The sequence below is a fragment of the Dipteris shenzhenensis genome, chromosome 4 (assembly GCF_047967505.1).
Source record: "Dipteris shenzhenensis isolate YYH24624 ecotype China chromosome 4, Dip_SZ_1.0, whole genome shotgun sequence".
NCBI lineage: Eukaryota > Viridiplantae > Streptophyta > Polypodiopsida > Gleicheniales > Dipteridaceae > Dipteris > Dipteris shenzhenensis.
Window position 1 is genome coordinate 56,859,451 of NC_141599.1, and position 15,562 is coordinate 56,875,012.

A 15,562-nucleotide genomic window follows, 5' to 3' on the forward strand; every position below is an offset into this window, starting at 1 on the left:
ACAAATAAAAATTTAGGCGAAGTTTGGTACATGGCTGATTTACCTCTTTGCATCAAAATCGTTATAAAAAAGCCCTTGAAATCACCACGGTGGTTTAAATAGCTTTAAAAATGCTAAAGTAGCTCTCTTATTAAACAAGCACGATGGTTGTAGAATTGCAAGCTAGTGCGACAGTGCCACACAAGAACCAATGCGATGGTCACTCTATTTTGTGGACCGACATGTGTCATATACTGTATTGTTGTCCAATAAAGGCGTGTATTCTTATGTTCCAAGTAATGCTTGAATTTTTTGACTACATAGGCCATGGTCAGGCCCTCTCTCTCTATTGTTGTGTAGTTGACCTCGACATCGTTCGATTTTTGACTAGCAAGGTACACAGGGTAGTCCAAGTTATACTCCCTTGGTTCACACCCTACAGCAAAATTGGAAGCATCTATGTGAACGTGGAATATTAGATTCCAGTCCAAGGCTTGTAATACCAATGCAGTGGCCAGGGCTAGTGTGAGGGTTTTGAAGGATTTCTAACATTCCTCAGTCCACTCAAAGACTACTAACAGTTTGTATACCCTTTGTATAGTGGTCGGGCTATGTCTGCGTAGAATAGAATGAACCTTTGATAGTAGCCCGTGTGGACAGTAAATCATTGCACTCCCTTGGTGTTTGTGGGGGGTGGTAATTCTAGCATGAGCTTGATTTTGTTGTATTCCATGGAGACACCATTCTGGGACACTATGTGGCCAAGAATCACGCCGTGTTTGACCCAAAATTGGCACTTAAGGAAATTAGGGATATACAGTACAACTGACACTTTTCCAGAACCAGTCTCAGGTATCTCAAGTGATCATGCCACACCAAGCTCACGCATATGTCATCCAAGAAGACTTCCACGAAGTCCCTTAGCTACTCCTTGAAGACGGTGATCAAAATGGAAACCCCCTTTGCCTACCCATATGACCTTCTTGGACCGGGTTGACTGTGGTCGAGACACCTCAAGATTTTGTGGTAGGGGTACTTTATCCTTCCTTGCTTGTTTCTTCATCACCATGCCTATGGCTTTGGCCTACATCCTTGTAATGACCTTCAAGGATACCGCTGCCACCTGACCTTGTTCAATACTTAGCAAGTTAAGGGTGGTGCTCTTAGGCGAGGTGACCGGAGTTGTTGGTCTTCTCAAGGGACAATCCTTGAATCAATGTTCTATTCGGCAACCAGCACACAAGGGTGTAGGGCCTATCGTGGGTGGGACCGCTGGGGTAAGATCCCTGTAAGGGCAATCCACTAAGAAATGTGACCCCCTTGGCAATTGAAGCATGACACCAAAGGGTTTGTGGATCCCTTATAGGGGCACTCACTTGCCCTGTGTGGACCCTGGCAAGTATAACAATGGATCGAAGGCCTTTGTGTAACGAAGTTCATGTCTCTCACCCTTGTGGTTAGGGGGGCAGTCTGGAACACTGGGATTTGCTGATCCTCATGTAGGAGGTAGTGAATTAGAGTGCCACTTCCCTCCTCGTAAGGGTAATAGTCGAGGTGACCATGGTCCAGATTCAGTTCCTCCCAATCATTGGGCACTTCCTCTACCAATACTTGATTGACGGGAGTTATACGGGGTGGGGGAGGTTGGGGACCCAGTATGGGCGGCGGTAGGGGAGCCTATTGGGCTCTGTACTGCCCTGGGCTAGCCAAAGGGGCACCTTGTGTGTTCATAGGGCTAGGTGGGGCCGTCAGGGCTAGTGGGGGTCTTGCTTAGTACATAGGTTGGGGCAAGGCCCTCGGGAATCTGCATTGGGAGGTGTCACGGTTTCCCCATCTATGATAGTGTGTGCACTAGAGGGCTTGCCTTGCCCTAAGGCAGGGGCACTCATTAAAGGGACGATTGCCATTGCATACCCCGCACCACACATTATCTCTCCATGGAAACAAATGGGGATTACTCAGCACCTCCTTGGGGGTCCCTGACTTCCACTGTTGGCCTAGCTGATTCAGCAAATTTGAGGCTAGCTCGCTCATATCCAAGCCCTTGGGCTTGTTGTTCTCCTTCTTGGTAGGCTCCACACAGGAAGACCTTACTAATGGTGATACTTGTGATGGGGTCATGGTTTTGTCTTGGGTAACTTTGCCCATCATATTATCACTTATACAGATAGCCACCTTACTGCAAAGTTCAAATGAAGTAGGATTCATAACCATTAAGTGGTCATGAAGCTTTGGGTCTGCCAATCCAATGAGGAAGTGGGGCAACAATCGTTTGTCACTCATCCGCTCATATGGTTCGCAATGGGAATTGAGGTGTTTGATTCTGGCTATGTAATCCCGAATGGATTCTTTGTCATTCTGCTTCACCTCATATAACTAATTAATCGGGCTCCACTTATGTCCACTGTGGGCGAACCCTACAATGTATGCTTTCTGCAGCATCTCCCAGTTGACCTTTTCTTTTGGGTTGAGAGCCCTGTACCATTGGCCTGCCTTGCCATCCAAACTGAGGCTAAATGCATTAACCATTTCTAGATCTTCGGAAGCACCAAAGGCTTTGCATATCTGCTCAAATTGCTCCACATGGGAGACTTAATTTCCTTCCCCAAAGGAATTTGGTCATCAACTTGGAGATAGCTATGGGTAGACTCCTTGAGGGATTAATGACCCTTGTTGGAAATATGGGTGCAGCCAGGGGTGGTGTGTCCCCCCTTCCTAGTGCATTCACCAAGATGTGCATCGCCTCATCTGATAGCACTGTTTGGGAAGTTGGCATAGGTAGCACTGTTGTGGGCCTAATAGATCATAGAGGTGGGCAGCACTGTTGTGGGCCTCAAGCCTGGCCCTGGTGACGGGATCCACTGAGTTGCTGGTACTGGCATTGGGGCTGAAGCACCTAACCCTCCATCCAATGGAGCAACAGTTGCAGGTGGGAATGGTCGGGCTCTAGGAGGGGGCGGGTTATGGGGCATCTGCATGGAGGTTCCTTACATTGGGCGGTAGGGTGGAACTTGTGGCGCCACATAGCCGACAAAGGTCAAGTGCACCTGGAAGGTCAAAAGTTCATAAGAATTCCCCCCATGAGAGGCTTGTGCATGACCTCGGCTAGGGTCTTGTCCTACAAAGTCCCCCATCCATGGGTTTTCATCATCCATGCGTTCCCATTGAGGATGCCTTGCGAAAGCTGTGGGCCCCGAGTCCACAAAGGCAGTTTCAATCCCTATCTATGGCTCAGGAGCTGGTTGTTTTGATGGCCTTCCCTTCCTACGGACATACTAGCGAAGGGGTTCTCCATGTTTGCTGAATCGGTTTGGCCCAATCGTCCAAACATGTTGGTGATTGTATCTCTTAACCTGGACGCTATGGAAGGAGCAGGAGAGTTGGGTGGAGCCAAACTAGTGAAGGGGGCTTCGGAAGCCCTCGGAACCGCGAGGTCTTGCATTTCCTCATTCACGCTCTCCGTCTCGTCATATCAATCCTCCCATCGAGGCCCTAACACTGAGTGAGATCTAGGAACCGATCTTCCGATTTAAACCAATCCCAAACTAGGGCGAAAGGTGGCATCAGCATAGCTCAAAACACTGTCCTCGGGCGCGGGTTCCTCGGACAAAATTCTTCCTGATCTCAAGTGCATTTATAAGATCTCTAAAGTGATACACTCTGGCTGAAATTTTAATTCTGTATTTTTTTGGACTACCCCAGAGATACTTGACGATTGTAGGGATAGGGCTAAGGCGACGGTCATAGGGATGAAGCTAAGGCAACGGTCATAGGGATGAATCTAAGGCAACAGTCATAGGGATGGTGAGTGACACGTCTTGGCAGGATGGAATGTAGGTGGTATCCCCACAGTCATGGGTTAGAATTAAGGCTATGTGTGGTGGGACGATAAGGTTGGCGGGATGCAAGTATAGCGACGGGGGCAAGGTTGACAGTTTGGCAATGGATCATGGGCATAAGCTCAAGGCCACGGGTCAACGCCTGTTAGACTGGCAGGATCACTGATTTTGACACGTATTAATTAAGGCGACTGGTTAGACGTCATCAGAAGTTAGGTTGTGGGGATAAGGACTAAGTCGGCAAGTCAATATAGATTTGACCATGGGGATAGTGCTATGGCAATGGGTCGGTGGGTTAACGCTATGGCGACGAAATATGGGGATAGGAAATGTCTAGGAACACGAATTTTGCCGACTTTTGTTTGGTGATTTTTGAGTTTTTGTGCCAGCTCTAAGTGTTTATGGGTGCTATGCACTACCTAAACCACCTATACTAAATAAAAAAGAGCAAAAAACATCAACTTTGGGTGTATGAATGAAAGATTTCTACAAGTTGGGTTGTTCAACCTCAAGAACCATTTTATAAACTACCTTGCTATCACTTCAAAATACTAACAAACATAAAAAACAAGCTTCCCATGCTAAAAAATGCTTTCCTATAGAAAATGACAATTATCATCTCTTTTCCATCCAAACTCACACCTCTTCACTCATTCCTCTCCTACAACTCCACTAACAAAGCTCCAAGTTAATCTTGAAACAATGTGCAATGGGTAAATGACGAGAGAAGGCAAATGCAATGCAAAAGCATGCCTTGAACGGCACCAAAGATGTGTGGTCTCAACGGTGACTCACATGTCGTGGGGATCTTGAAGGGATGCGGATGGAGCCTCCACTCCAAGCTACTCCTTGTGAGAGCAATGCAAAGATGAGCCGCCCGCATGTGTCACTCAAGCAGCTCTTGGATTGTTGCAATGTGTTTCCACGAGAGAAAGGGAGAAGGGGGAGAAGAAAGAAGAGAGGGGAGAAGGGAGGGAGAAGGAGAAGGGAAGAGAAGAGTGAAGGGGGATGGAGTGGCAAACACAAAGGCATTACAAGGGAAACAAGAGAACATCCAAAGACGCTCTTAAAAGAGAAGAGGGAGCTTGTATTCCAAACTTGTGCATACAACAATGAAGACCAAAGTCAACCATTTGGCCTTTTATACAACTCACCTTTTGAAGGAAGGGCCAATCCTTTTTCTTTATGCACTCTCCCTTTCTTTACATTCACAAGGCTCTTGGGCCGCTACAGTGCCAAGGCGTCTTGTCTATCCTTTCCTTCACTCCTTTATTGTCACAACTCTTCGTGTGTCGAAAATAGCACTTGTGTTAACCATATAAGGGCGCTTGGGACAATACCGACATTAGGAGGGGCTCCTAACCAGGTCCCAAATAGCACTTGTGTTAACCTCGCCCATCCGAGTCCTAAGCCATCTGAGGCTCAAAACCTAGAGTGGCAAGGCTGATCTTGAACCCTTTGTGGCTCAAACCCCGTAAAGCTTGTAACTGTACTCCCTCCATGGCTGCAACGGTTGAAGTAAATCATGAATCCTAATCACCTCTAATCACTCATTGCCATGCATTCTGCGAGACTATACTCTGTGGATGTTAACACACTATCCATTTGCATCACCGTGGGCTATCCAATATATCTATCCATAAGCAGGCAGGAATCAAAAGACAGAAAGGACATTTTTTGGATGGTCTTGAATAATCCTGTAAAAAATCAATTGCCCAATGCATCCGGCCAAGTTTCATGCTCAAAATCTGGTCCTCTAGTGATGCGAGAGTGTGGAAGGGCAATAGAGAGTAGTAGCATCTGGAGGAAAAATCAAGTGAGGGAAATGGTTATCCTTAAACGTTAGAGGCAAGGAGGCAATTGACAATCTCTTTTATATGGTCTAATCTTGCTATTGCAATGCAAAAGGAGTAAATAAGAGAAAGCTCTCAAGAGCTGAAGCAAGATCCATGGGAAAGAGAGAGTGAGAGTTGCACTGCAAATTGGTGAGACTAGGAGTTGCCAGACGAAGACTTAGAGTTACAAGATAGCTTGGCCTGAAGCGATGAATGAAGCAATGGTTTGTAGCTTTCCATGTGGGATTGAGGGATGCCGCAATGTTAGAATAGAGGGATGTGGCATAATCAAAAACACTTAAGAGGAATGCCCTAAATTAATTTTCAACAATGGACACGACAAAAAGAAAATTAAAAAACAAAAAAACCTTTCGAGCTGAACCATCGCATTGTCCTTCCCCCTAAGGGTCTTATGTCATTGACGGGAAATAACTATTTTGTTATGAAGTGCAAATGCAGTAGGAGAAATAGAGGGGAAATAGGGACCCTATGCTCTAAGACCTCATGGTGCTATTTCCTCTACCCTTGAGAACCATTGATGTGGCGTTTCTGTACTATTGATGTGACATTTCCTTATCGCCCTCTCTCATTTTTCCTTGGATCATTATGTCATGCATCATGGGAAAACGTCCAAATTAGGCTCTTTCAAGGAGAAAACATCCAAAATAACCATCATTATTTCCCCCTAAGGAAGGGTAATCACCTCACCAAAACTTATAACAAGATAAATTTCATTCATGTGGCGTGCTCAAGATGGTGCACGAAAAAGAGGGTGAATTGCAAGCTGAGAGAGAGAAAGAGAAGAGGAAGAAGAAGGAAAGAGAGAGAGAGGAGAGGAAAAGGGGGGAGAAAAAAGTTGAGGATTTAAAGGGATGAAGAAGAAGAAGAAGAGAGAGAGAGAGAGAGAGAGAGAGAGAGAGAGAGAGAGAGAGAGAGAGAAGGGGGGGGGAGAAAAAGATGGAGAATTTCATGGGATAGAAATAGAATACTCACATGCTGCTTCAATCAATGCATGCCATAAACAAATTGAACCATGTTCAAGTGGCTGGCTGTGAAGGGATTCGCAATAATTGGAAAGAGGAAAAGAACGATAAAAAGTTGGAACTACATTAAGTGGCCAAGAAAAAGGGGCACCAAAATAGAAACAAGAGAGAAAGGGGGGGGAAAAAGTGGTGCCTCAATGAATCACAAAAAAGCTAGAAATCATAGAATTTTAGCTTCTTAAGAGAGGAATAGTCAATATAGCCTCTTAAGAATAGTCAATATAGCCTAGCTTACGAAAGGCCAAAACATGAACAAAAAAATAAGTAACTTGATTTTTCTCTTTCAAAGGCAAACGATTACTAAAGGCCTTATGACATTGAGGTGCTTTTGTGGGAAATGGGAAATTCTATGAGGTGGCAAGTGGTCCCACAAAACCAAGGAGGACTTGAGCTCAATGATTTTGTTGGAAAAAGAGTTTCTAAGCATTTAAGGGCTGAAAGTGACATAGAATCGAAGTTTTTACTGGGAAATTTGTATTTCCCATGAGAACCCTTTTCCACGTCATTACCCCTTAAGGCCTACCCATTGGGGGCAGGCCGATAGCTCGCATAGCAAGTATTTTCCACGTGGCAAAAATAGAGCATTGCCAAGTGGCAAAATGGCAATCTATCCTTGATTGTGGGCCGAGAAGCGAGGAGCAGTCGGTAGCAGCAGCTATGGCCGCCTCGCATCGCTACTCATCATCATTCCCCCGCCACTCTTCGTCGTCCATCTCTCCTCTATGCACAACTGTGGCTTCTTGCTCCTTACAATCACGACGTAAAGAAATTAGATCCCTTGCATTGACCTCTATCGCCGGAAGTCCCGCGGTATTTCGATCACACAAAATAACTGGCGCTCGGAGAGCCTCCCGAATCGCTACCGTATGTGCTCTTCTCCGTCATAAGTAGCACGTGGAAAAAAGGCGAAGTACGCTGTCGCTCTCTCTTGTTAAAAAAACGACGTGGATGATTTTGACCCCAGGTTTCGGCAGAAGGTGGAACAGAAGAAGGGTCCTTGAGAGTGATGATATCAGGAGCACCGGCATCCGGAAAAGGAACCCAATGCGAGCTTATTGTAGAAAAGGTGTGACCTTACCAATTCTCTTTCCTGTTTAATCACGTTTGCTGCGTAATTTGAAACATGCTGTAAATGTTTGCAGTATGGCCTGACCCATATTTCAACCGGAGACCTCTTAAGAGGTGAGGTAGCTGCGGGGACTGAAAATGGGATCAAAGCAATGCATTACATGACCCAGGGTCGATTGGTACCCGATGAAATTGTAATAACGGTAAATGTATTTTCCAAATGGCTTTCCATTTCACATGCTTTTAGCCAATTGGAGCACTTTCAGCGTGAAATATATCTTGCTGTCGGAAAATTGATTGCAGATGGTCAAGGAAAAGCTGGCTCGATCTGATGTGCAAGGGAAAGGATGGCTGTTGGATGGATTTCCCAGAACTTTAGCGCAGGCGGAAGCTTTGGAAGCCTTGGGGATCAGACCGGACGTGGTTATCGTGCTCGACGTACTACATTATTTGTCTTGCAATGCTGAAGATTAGGCAAATTGGCAAGAGTTTCATGTGAAAGAAAATATCTAAATAGATTGTCTGCCAAGGAAGTCTACCTTTGATTTCTGCATTTTGCTTGCTACACACTGATAAGCACTGGCTTGTGTACATTAGTGAAAATGTATTCCTTATAAGTTCAAAAAATGTTCAGCATTTTCAAATTTTTGTAGTCATCCGATCCCATTCGAACATCTTTGAAACTTCATTTTGCTCGTTCACTGCCAAACAGGCGATAGTATGAGTATTCACGGTAGCTGGGACATAAGATTATGCATTGCATTCCAAAGTGTGAAGTCAACACAAGGCATTTTGAGAAAGCCTTGGATCTTGGCAGAGGTCGATTCGAACATTTGGGTCAAAGGACTCTGTTAACTCTAGGGCATTATGCCCTATATTACAAGAATTCCGTAACACAAACCTGGAGCGTTGGATGCCTCCAACCACAGAGGTGGAAGGATTGTTCAAAGAACAAAGACAGTCGCATGACCAAAATGGTTGTCATGGAGTGTGATGCTAACATGAAGGAAGGTAGTCCTGGAGCTGATCAGTTACCACTCAACAGGATTCAGCCATTGGGCACTTCAAAAAATTTATACTAAAATTATGGACGGGAGAGAAATGCACCCACTGTGTTGGTTACATAACATGGACTTCCTGTATCAGAGGTTACATGGGAATCCATTCACTAGATACAGAGAGCAAGCCTCATTTCATCATTGAGGTTCTCTATCAAGGTTACATGGGAATGCATTTACTAGATACAGAGAGCAAACCCTGATTTCATCATTGAGGATGATGCTTCCATTAGAGAGAAGGAAGAAGTTTGAATGTAAAATGACCTTGGATAGAACGATTCCATTAGAGGGAAGGAATATTACATTCAAGTTTGAATATAATATGACCTCGGATGGGTCGGTTGACAATGAATCTTGTTCGACATAAATGCAAGATTGTATAAGGTAAGAACTTGCATGATTTGCTTGAGTTATGTGGGTTTAACCTAATGGTCAAAGATTGCTTTGTGAGTTATTTGGTGTGAGATGTAAGAGGACCGGATGCCCACAAGACCAACCCTTGGCACAAGTGTGGCACCCATGTGGCAAGTTGCCAAATCAGAGGTGCGGTGTGGATCCAAGATCAAGGGGTGTGACTAAGGTGTCTACAAGTCTGTAGGATCATCACTTTGGCTGGGAGGTGAGCTCTCTTGCAGTAATTTCTGTGTCATGATCATTCTGGTCCTTTGTAGCTGGTGGTTTATTTTCATCACACCTTTAAGCTTCCATTTGTCTTAAATTGAGATTGTGGCAGTTTAGTTATTTCTTGGTGGGGTGCTGGATGAGACTAGTAACTTTTGTGTCATGATCATTGACGTCCTTTCTAGCTGGTGCTTTATTTTAATCACATTTCTAAAGATTCGGTTTGTCCTAAAGTAGGATTATGGCAGTTTAGTTATTTTCTTTGGGGTGCTGGATGGCAGAAAATACTCTCTCTCACGAAGAGGTGCTGCTCAGTTGTCAGTCCTTACCGCTGCAATGATTTTATTTAGTTGAAATTGCTATGTCGAATTTTGGGTGGTTTCTACAGTAACATTATGACAACTGTTAAAGCTCTTTGTTTTCCCTGGTCATTTGCCTTCTTTGTTAATCATTTTGCTCCACATCACAAGCATTTTCCTTGTGTGATATGTATACATATTTTGGCGGGTTCAGACAAAGTCCGCTCCTCATAGCTGGATCAATTCTCATCTCACGCTTGTTGGCATCGCATGCTTGTTTTATGCTCTAAATTCTAATGGAAAGTCTATAAACAAGTGTACTTCATCTTCCTTTGCAGGTACCTGAGGAAATACTTCTTGAAAGGGTTGTAGGAAGGAGGCTTGATCCAGTGTCAGGGAAGATTTATCATCTCAAGTTCGCCGTCCCAGAAAATGCTGAAGTTGTAGCTAGGCTTACTCAACGGTTTGATGATACAGAACCAAAGGTAATAAGCTGCATCCAAGTCTTAAATAGTGCCTTTTGTTGTTAAGTTGCGAATCAATTTCCAATGACACCATGGGATGGATCTTTAAGCTTTATGATTTGAGGCCTTCTGTTAACTGTGAATGAATGGGTTGCTGTCAGCTGAGTACACATGCTTCATAAGGAGGCTTTACAGATATGCACACAATCCAGAAACTGAAAACATTTTCGTGTGTGATTCTTATTGCCAAAGCCAAAGGTGTTAATAATACTCAATGCCTTGCACCTACACAGAGAATTGAAGGTCAAAATACATGTCCCCAAAGAAAAGAGCCCAAAAACCAATATAGATTGACTATTCGTGGGGTACTGACAGAAAGAAAGTGCTGGCTGTTATGCAGCCTGTCTCTTACGATGTTGTCCCCCCTCCCCTGCCAATTACTAGGCTGCAGTGTGCTTTTCGAATGTTGTTGGCGACCATCTCCTAGATGCTAGCCTATGGCAAAGGTTTGGGGCACTGCCGGGATGGCGGGATCGAGTCCTGGATGTCTAGGCGTCCGTCTGGCTGTAGGCTGGAGAGATCATCTCAATGGGAAAAGCGTGTTGTCTTCCCCTAGATCTCTATCCATAAGCTCTCAGAATCCAAATTAAGTGAACCTACGAGGCCCATACTAAAGATCAATGTCATAATCCATGAAGAGGACTCTGAGTGTGACCCGAGTCCTAGAGAATTGCCCATACCAGGAGGGCGGGGGGGATATATGTCGCATCCGAGACCCTTCTAAGCCCCACCATACCTTGGGGATGGCCACATCAATCTCTACCCTCCTACTGGTATACCTTCTCAAGTGTGCCAATGCTCATTCGTACTCCTTTAACTATTGGGGGAGCCACCTCAATCTCCCTATGGATCTAGTAGGTCCACTATCATTGTGCCTGACTGATGTGCATGCGCTGCCCTAGCATATGATCCTCCATATCGGGGACCTCTAGATGCTAGATCAAGGACTTCCGCTCTATCTTGTGTCTGTAGTGAGGATTGGCCCGAACAAGGCTTCTTGCCCCACACTCTCATCAAGCTCGTCAACAGTGGCAGTCCCTTCCATGTAAGAGGGGCCTATGTGAAGATCAATAGTGAAACTGCTATCGCTAATCCCATCTGCAAGCTGTGTTTTCTAGAAGCCCCTATATTGTACCAGGAGTTTTTGAGTCTTGGACCATAGGACAAGACCTCGAACAATGAGCTTGCCTAAGAGGGGTCTTATGTCTATAATACCAAGGCCACTCATTGCTTGGAGCAAACTTATTGTCTGCCATGCAGCTGATGGTCCGAGTGTTCCATGTGCCATGCAAGCCTGCCCACAAGAAATTTGCAACAAGTGCCCAAGCTGCGTCATGCATCCACGATGAAAGCGCTACGAAGATGTGTTGTACCAAGCTGTAGCTCGAAGGACTTGATTGATTATTGAAGCTCTTCATGCTCAAGGCAGTTTGGCTGAGCTCCAATATACAAGCTTACGGCGGCGGACGCTGTAAACCATAAGAGAAATTTGTCACTCGACTTCGATGTCAAACCCGACCTGACATCCCAAGTATCCATCTACCCTCGGGGAATGTATCGGAAGCTTAAAGCAACTCCCCAATCTTAGATCTCCTTTGTCCGTGTGAGAAATCCCACTAATTTATTCTAGTCGACCTTGGCTTTTGATGCCAGATAGTACACCTCAGGTGAATGTGGTAACATCTCAAGGCTCTTGACTGATCCCCCCATATCCATGGTTGTAAGATGTGCATACTCAGAATCCAATAGCTCTTGTCAGGTTGAGAGATGCATCCCTACTAGGCCAGCCAATTGTGAGCGAAGGAAATACCCCATTGCCTTAGCCACAAAAAGAAAGAGGAAGGGAGCGAGTGGGAAGCCTTGATGTACTAAGTGTGAGAGCGAAAATGCCAACCCCATGTGACTTCCAATAAAGCTCTGGCTGAAGCTGCCTCATACAGTCCCTTGAACTCCTGGTTTTGAAAAACCATAGTACTCTCCAAGATGGTACAATCTACCCTGTCATAGACCTCCTCAAAATCCAAAAGGAAGGATAGAGAGGCTAAGCCTCCCAGTCTCCCAGAGAGTGAATACATTGTCTAGAATGCTCCTCTCAATAGCCAAGTTGAGTGTCGTGGATGATTTCAGGGAGGGTAGGGCAAAGACGCAAGCCCAAGACCTTAATTGAGATGTTGTAGGCAGTGTTCGGTAGAGTATTTTGACGACCCTGACAAGTATCTATGCGGTACTCCCCTTTCGAGATCAAGCATATCCACCCTCATGCAAGCGTCTAAGGAAGCAATCTTGAATCAAAGACTCCTGAAAAGATATTTGTAGAGGGGTGTGAATAACAATGGAAGAACAATGGGACCGAGAGTTGTGAATTAGAAGCAACCACTATAGAGTGTGGAGCTGCCTCCCTGCGAATTGCACCCGTCCCCCCCCGCACCCCCCCCCCCCCCCCCCCCTCCTTCCGCCCCGTCTAGCCTCCTCGGTCTGCCCTTACCTTCATGAGCGGGAAGGAGACTCGCGCACCGCGCCTTTGTCACGCACGGAAGCGTGCTGAGTGAGCAGCCCCTTGTGCTGCTGCTCGGCGTGCGCCATTTCGTGCCGCAGCTCACGGGCTGTGGCCTTTACGTGCCAGTTCCATTGCGTCACAGCTCACGGGCTGTGGCCTTTACGTGCCAGCTCCATTGCGCCACAGCTCACGGGCTGTGGGCTGTGGCCTTTACTCGTCAGCTCCTTGTACTCGCTGCAGGTGCTCGACGGGACCTGCTCCAAGATGGCCACTCCTGCGCCATCTTGCGGCCAGCCGTTCGTTGTGTCCCGCTCCAACATAGCTGCTCCAGTGCCAAGTTCGCCATCACTCGCTCAACCAGCCCTCAGCTTCCCTGATGTATTAAGTGCTTCTCATTCTTGTCATTTATCCTACTTGAGCCTCTTGCGTCGGGACTGGTGAAGAAGTGACCAGCTGGCCAAATCCTTTCCAAAATCAATGTCAGTCACATCAAGCTCAGTTTATTGAAGACCAAGCCCCACGTGGATCAACAACTTCTCTGTATTCCACATTCTCATCCTTGTTTGTGAGCTTGAGCTTGTTTGTACAAGCACCTTGAATGGGCTCCCTCTCAACCTTCCTCTAACTGAACCACCTCCAAGCTTCTCCTATTCAAAGGTTCAGTTAGAGGCCCTTCCTGAGAGGTGACATGATGGTGGCGCTCTTGGCGGGCCTTTTCCTCACAGGCATTTTCTCTCCTTCTCCCTTTCCTCACGGGTGCTTCCTTCCTCCTTTCTTCACCATCTTCTTCCTTGTTCCCACCTTTCAGCGGGAGGTGCAGTTTATTGCTTATCCCAGTGATACGGTTCTTTGGTGGCGGCCTTTGGTCTAGCCAGAGGGTCTCTATAGCAGCACCCTTGATCCCCACAGTTGTCGAAGTGCTTCTTTCATTGTCATATAAGCAACAGGTACAACAGGTAGTGAATCTTCTTCAGGATTGGGAAGTGGTAGGCAGGATAGTTGGCCTCACTCCTTCAAGGAGACAGATCAAGGACTGGATCCAAGCTAGCTTGGCACTAGATGGTGACCACATTTAGGAGGTCACTATTTATGGATGCCAAGTTTTCCTCCTCCAGCTTGGCTTCTCGGATAACGCTCTGGCTCTTACGGAGAGAAGCTCTATTCTCCTGGTCCCTCACTTGGTGTATCTCACCCCTCGGTATCATGGATTCATAGTGGAGGACATGGACTCGACTCACCATGTCCCCCATTTTCCTATGACGCTACGCTTCCTGAGGCTCCCGAGAGATCCATCCTCCTTTCCATAGGGAAGGCCTTTGGCATAGTTTCAGAGTACCCCTTAGAGTCAGAGATGGCAGTGGTGAGTGATGACGGAGTCCCTCAACCGAGGCTTGTGGTAGAGAGCTCGGACACACTTCGAGAGGTAATCCTACTGGAGACCTTCGAGGGAGGTACGCTTTCGCTAGCATGTGGAGATCTACGGTCTGCCAGGACAGTGTTTAAGGTGCACACTTAGCTAGAGATTGTCCGAGAGGTCCGAGCAAGGCGAATCCCTCATCACAGGAGTCGAGCTAGAGATTGTCCGAGAGGTCTGAGCAAGGCGAATCCCTCATCACAGGAGTCGTGGGAGCAGCATAGCGACTCGAGAGAGGGTGGTACTCGGAGTCCATTCAGGCAGGCACAGCAACAGTTTCAGAGACAGCAGGTGGAGTCCCAGACCCCTTGGGTGGAGCCCTCAGACCAAGGTAGGGAAAAAGAAGCGAAGCAAATGGGCCAGAAAGAATCAACGGCAACGGGCCAACCGCAAAAGGAAGGCACAGGTAGCGGTGCAAACACAAAGAGGCAGCGGTGCAAACACAAAGAGATTAGGTTGGTGGCCCACAGATAGGCGTACGTACCATGAGCCCAGAGAGAGCCTAGACTTCGCGACATTCTTCAGGCCTATCTAGAGGAGAGACGTCTCGCCCGTCACTGGATCCACAACAGCACTAGGAGTGGGCACCGGAGACCCCCAGAGCACGTTTGCCCTTGGCCCCCCCCTCGAAGACTGGAGAGGGAGCTGTAGAGACAACAAATACCACCACCACAGCGACCTTCTACATCTGCGACTTCTCGATCCTGAAGTGCCGCGCTCCCAGGTAGCACGTAGCGTGAAGATGATGTCCAGCCAGGCCACTGGAGTCGTCGTTTGTCCCCCCATCACCTGAACGAGCAACCCAAATGTTCCAGGAGGTAATGCTGGCCACCGTCTCCCAGCCACTGTTCTCTAGTGAGAAAGAGGGGCGTGAGCAAGAAGGCGGTACTGCATCATAGGCCTCTTTCCGGGAGACTTGTTGGCCATGGATCCTATAAGCTAGCGACACTGGGTCGATGGAAAGCGTGCCCGCCCTCTGTGAGCCATGTTACATCCCCCAAGTGAAGTCCCTGAGCCTCCACTGTGTATTGGCCACTATCCGAAAGGACACAAGCCAGATCCTCTACACAGCTACACAACCCCACAGGCAATGCATGCCCTCTGCACAATAAAGGCATTTGCCTTCGACTCACATCTACTCTAGCCAAGGGCGATCAGAAATCCTCCATGAGCCATCAACCAAAAAAAGTAGATCTTCTGTGGTCTCAAGCTGGTCTAGAGACGAGGCCAAAATCGTGAGATGACCTCCTTGGGAAGATCTTGCTCTACCCAGTGTCTCTCCCTCGACAAGGTCCAAGCTGCGGCCTCTAACTGGTGGATCTATTGACCGATGCGTGTCGCGTAAGAGACGAAATTCACTTCCTCAACACTGTTTGACTCTCCTA

The 15,562-nt window shown here is 46.8% G+C and overlaps 1 protein-coding gene across 2 annotated transcripts in view; it reads left to right on the forward strand.

Annotated features, from left to right (window-relative positions):
- Positions 1-7,314: 7,314 nt before the first annotated feature.
- LOC147903096 (adenylate kinase family protein) overlaps positions 7,315-15,562 on the forward strand; it is a 263,128-nt gene continuing 254,880 nt past the window's right edge. For both annotated transcript variants that reach the window (XM_087374183.1, XM_087374182.1), the window contains exons 1-5: positions 7,315-7,560; positions 7,661-7,762; positions 7,839-7,967; positions 8,068-8,202; positions 10,081-10,227. In XM_087374183.1, the coding sequence (XP_087230309.1) occupies positions 7,354-7,560; positions 7,661-7,762; positions 7,839-7,967; positions 8,068-8,202; positions 10,081-10,227 (720 nt within the window). In that variant the 5' untranslated portion in view covers positions 7,315-7,353. The remainder of the gene's footprint in view (positions 7,561-7,660; positions 7,763-7,838; positions 7,968-8,067; positions 8,203-10,080; positions 10,228-15,562) is intronic.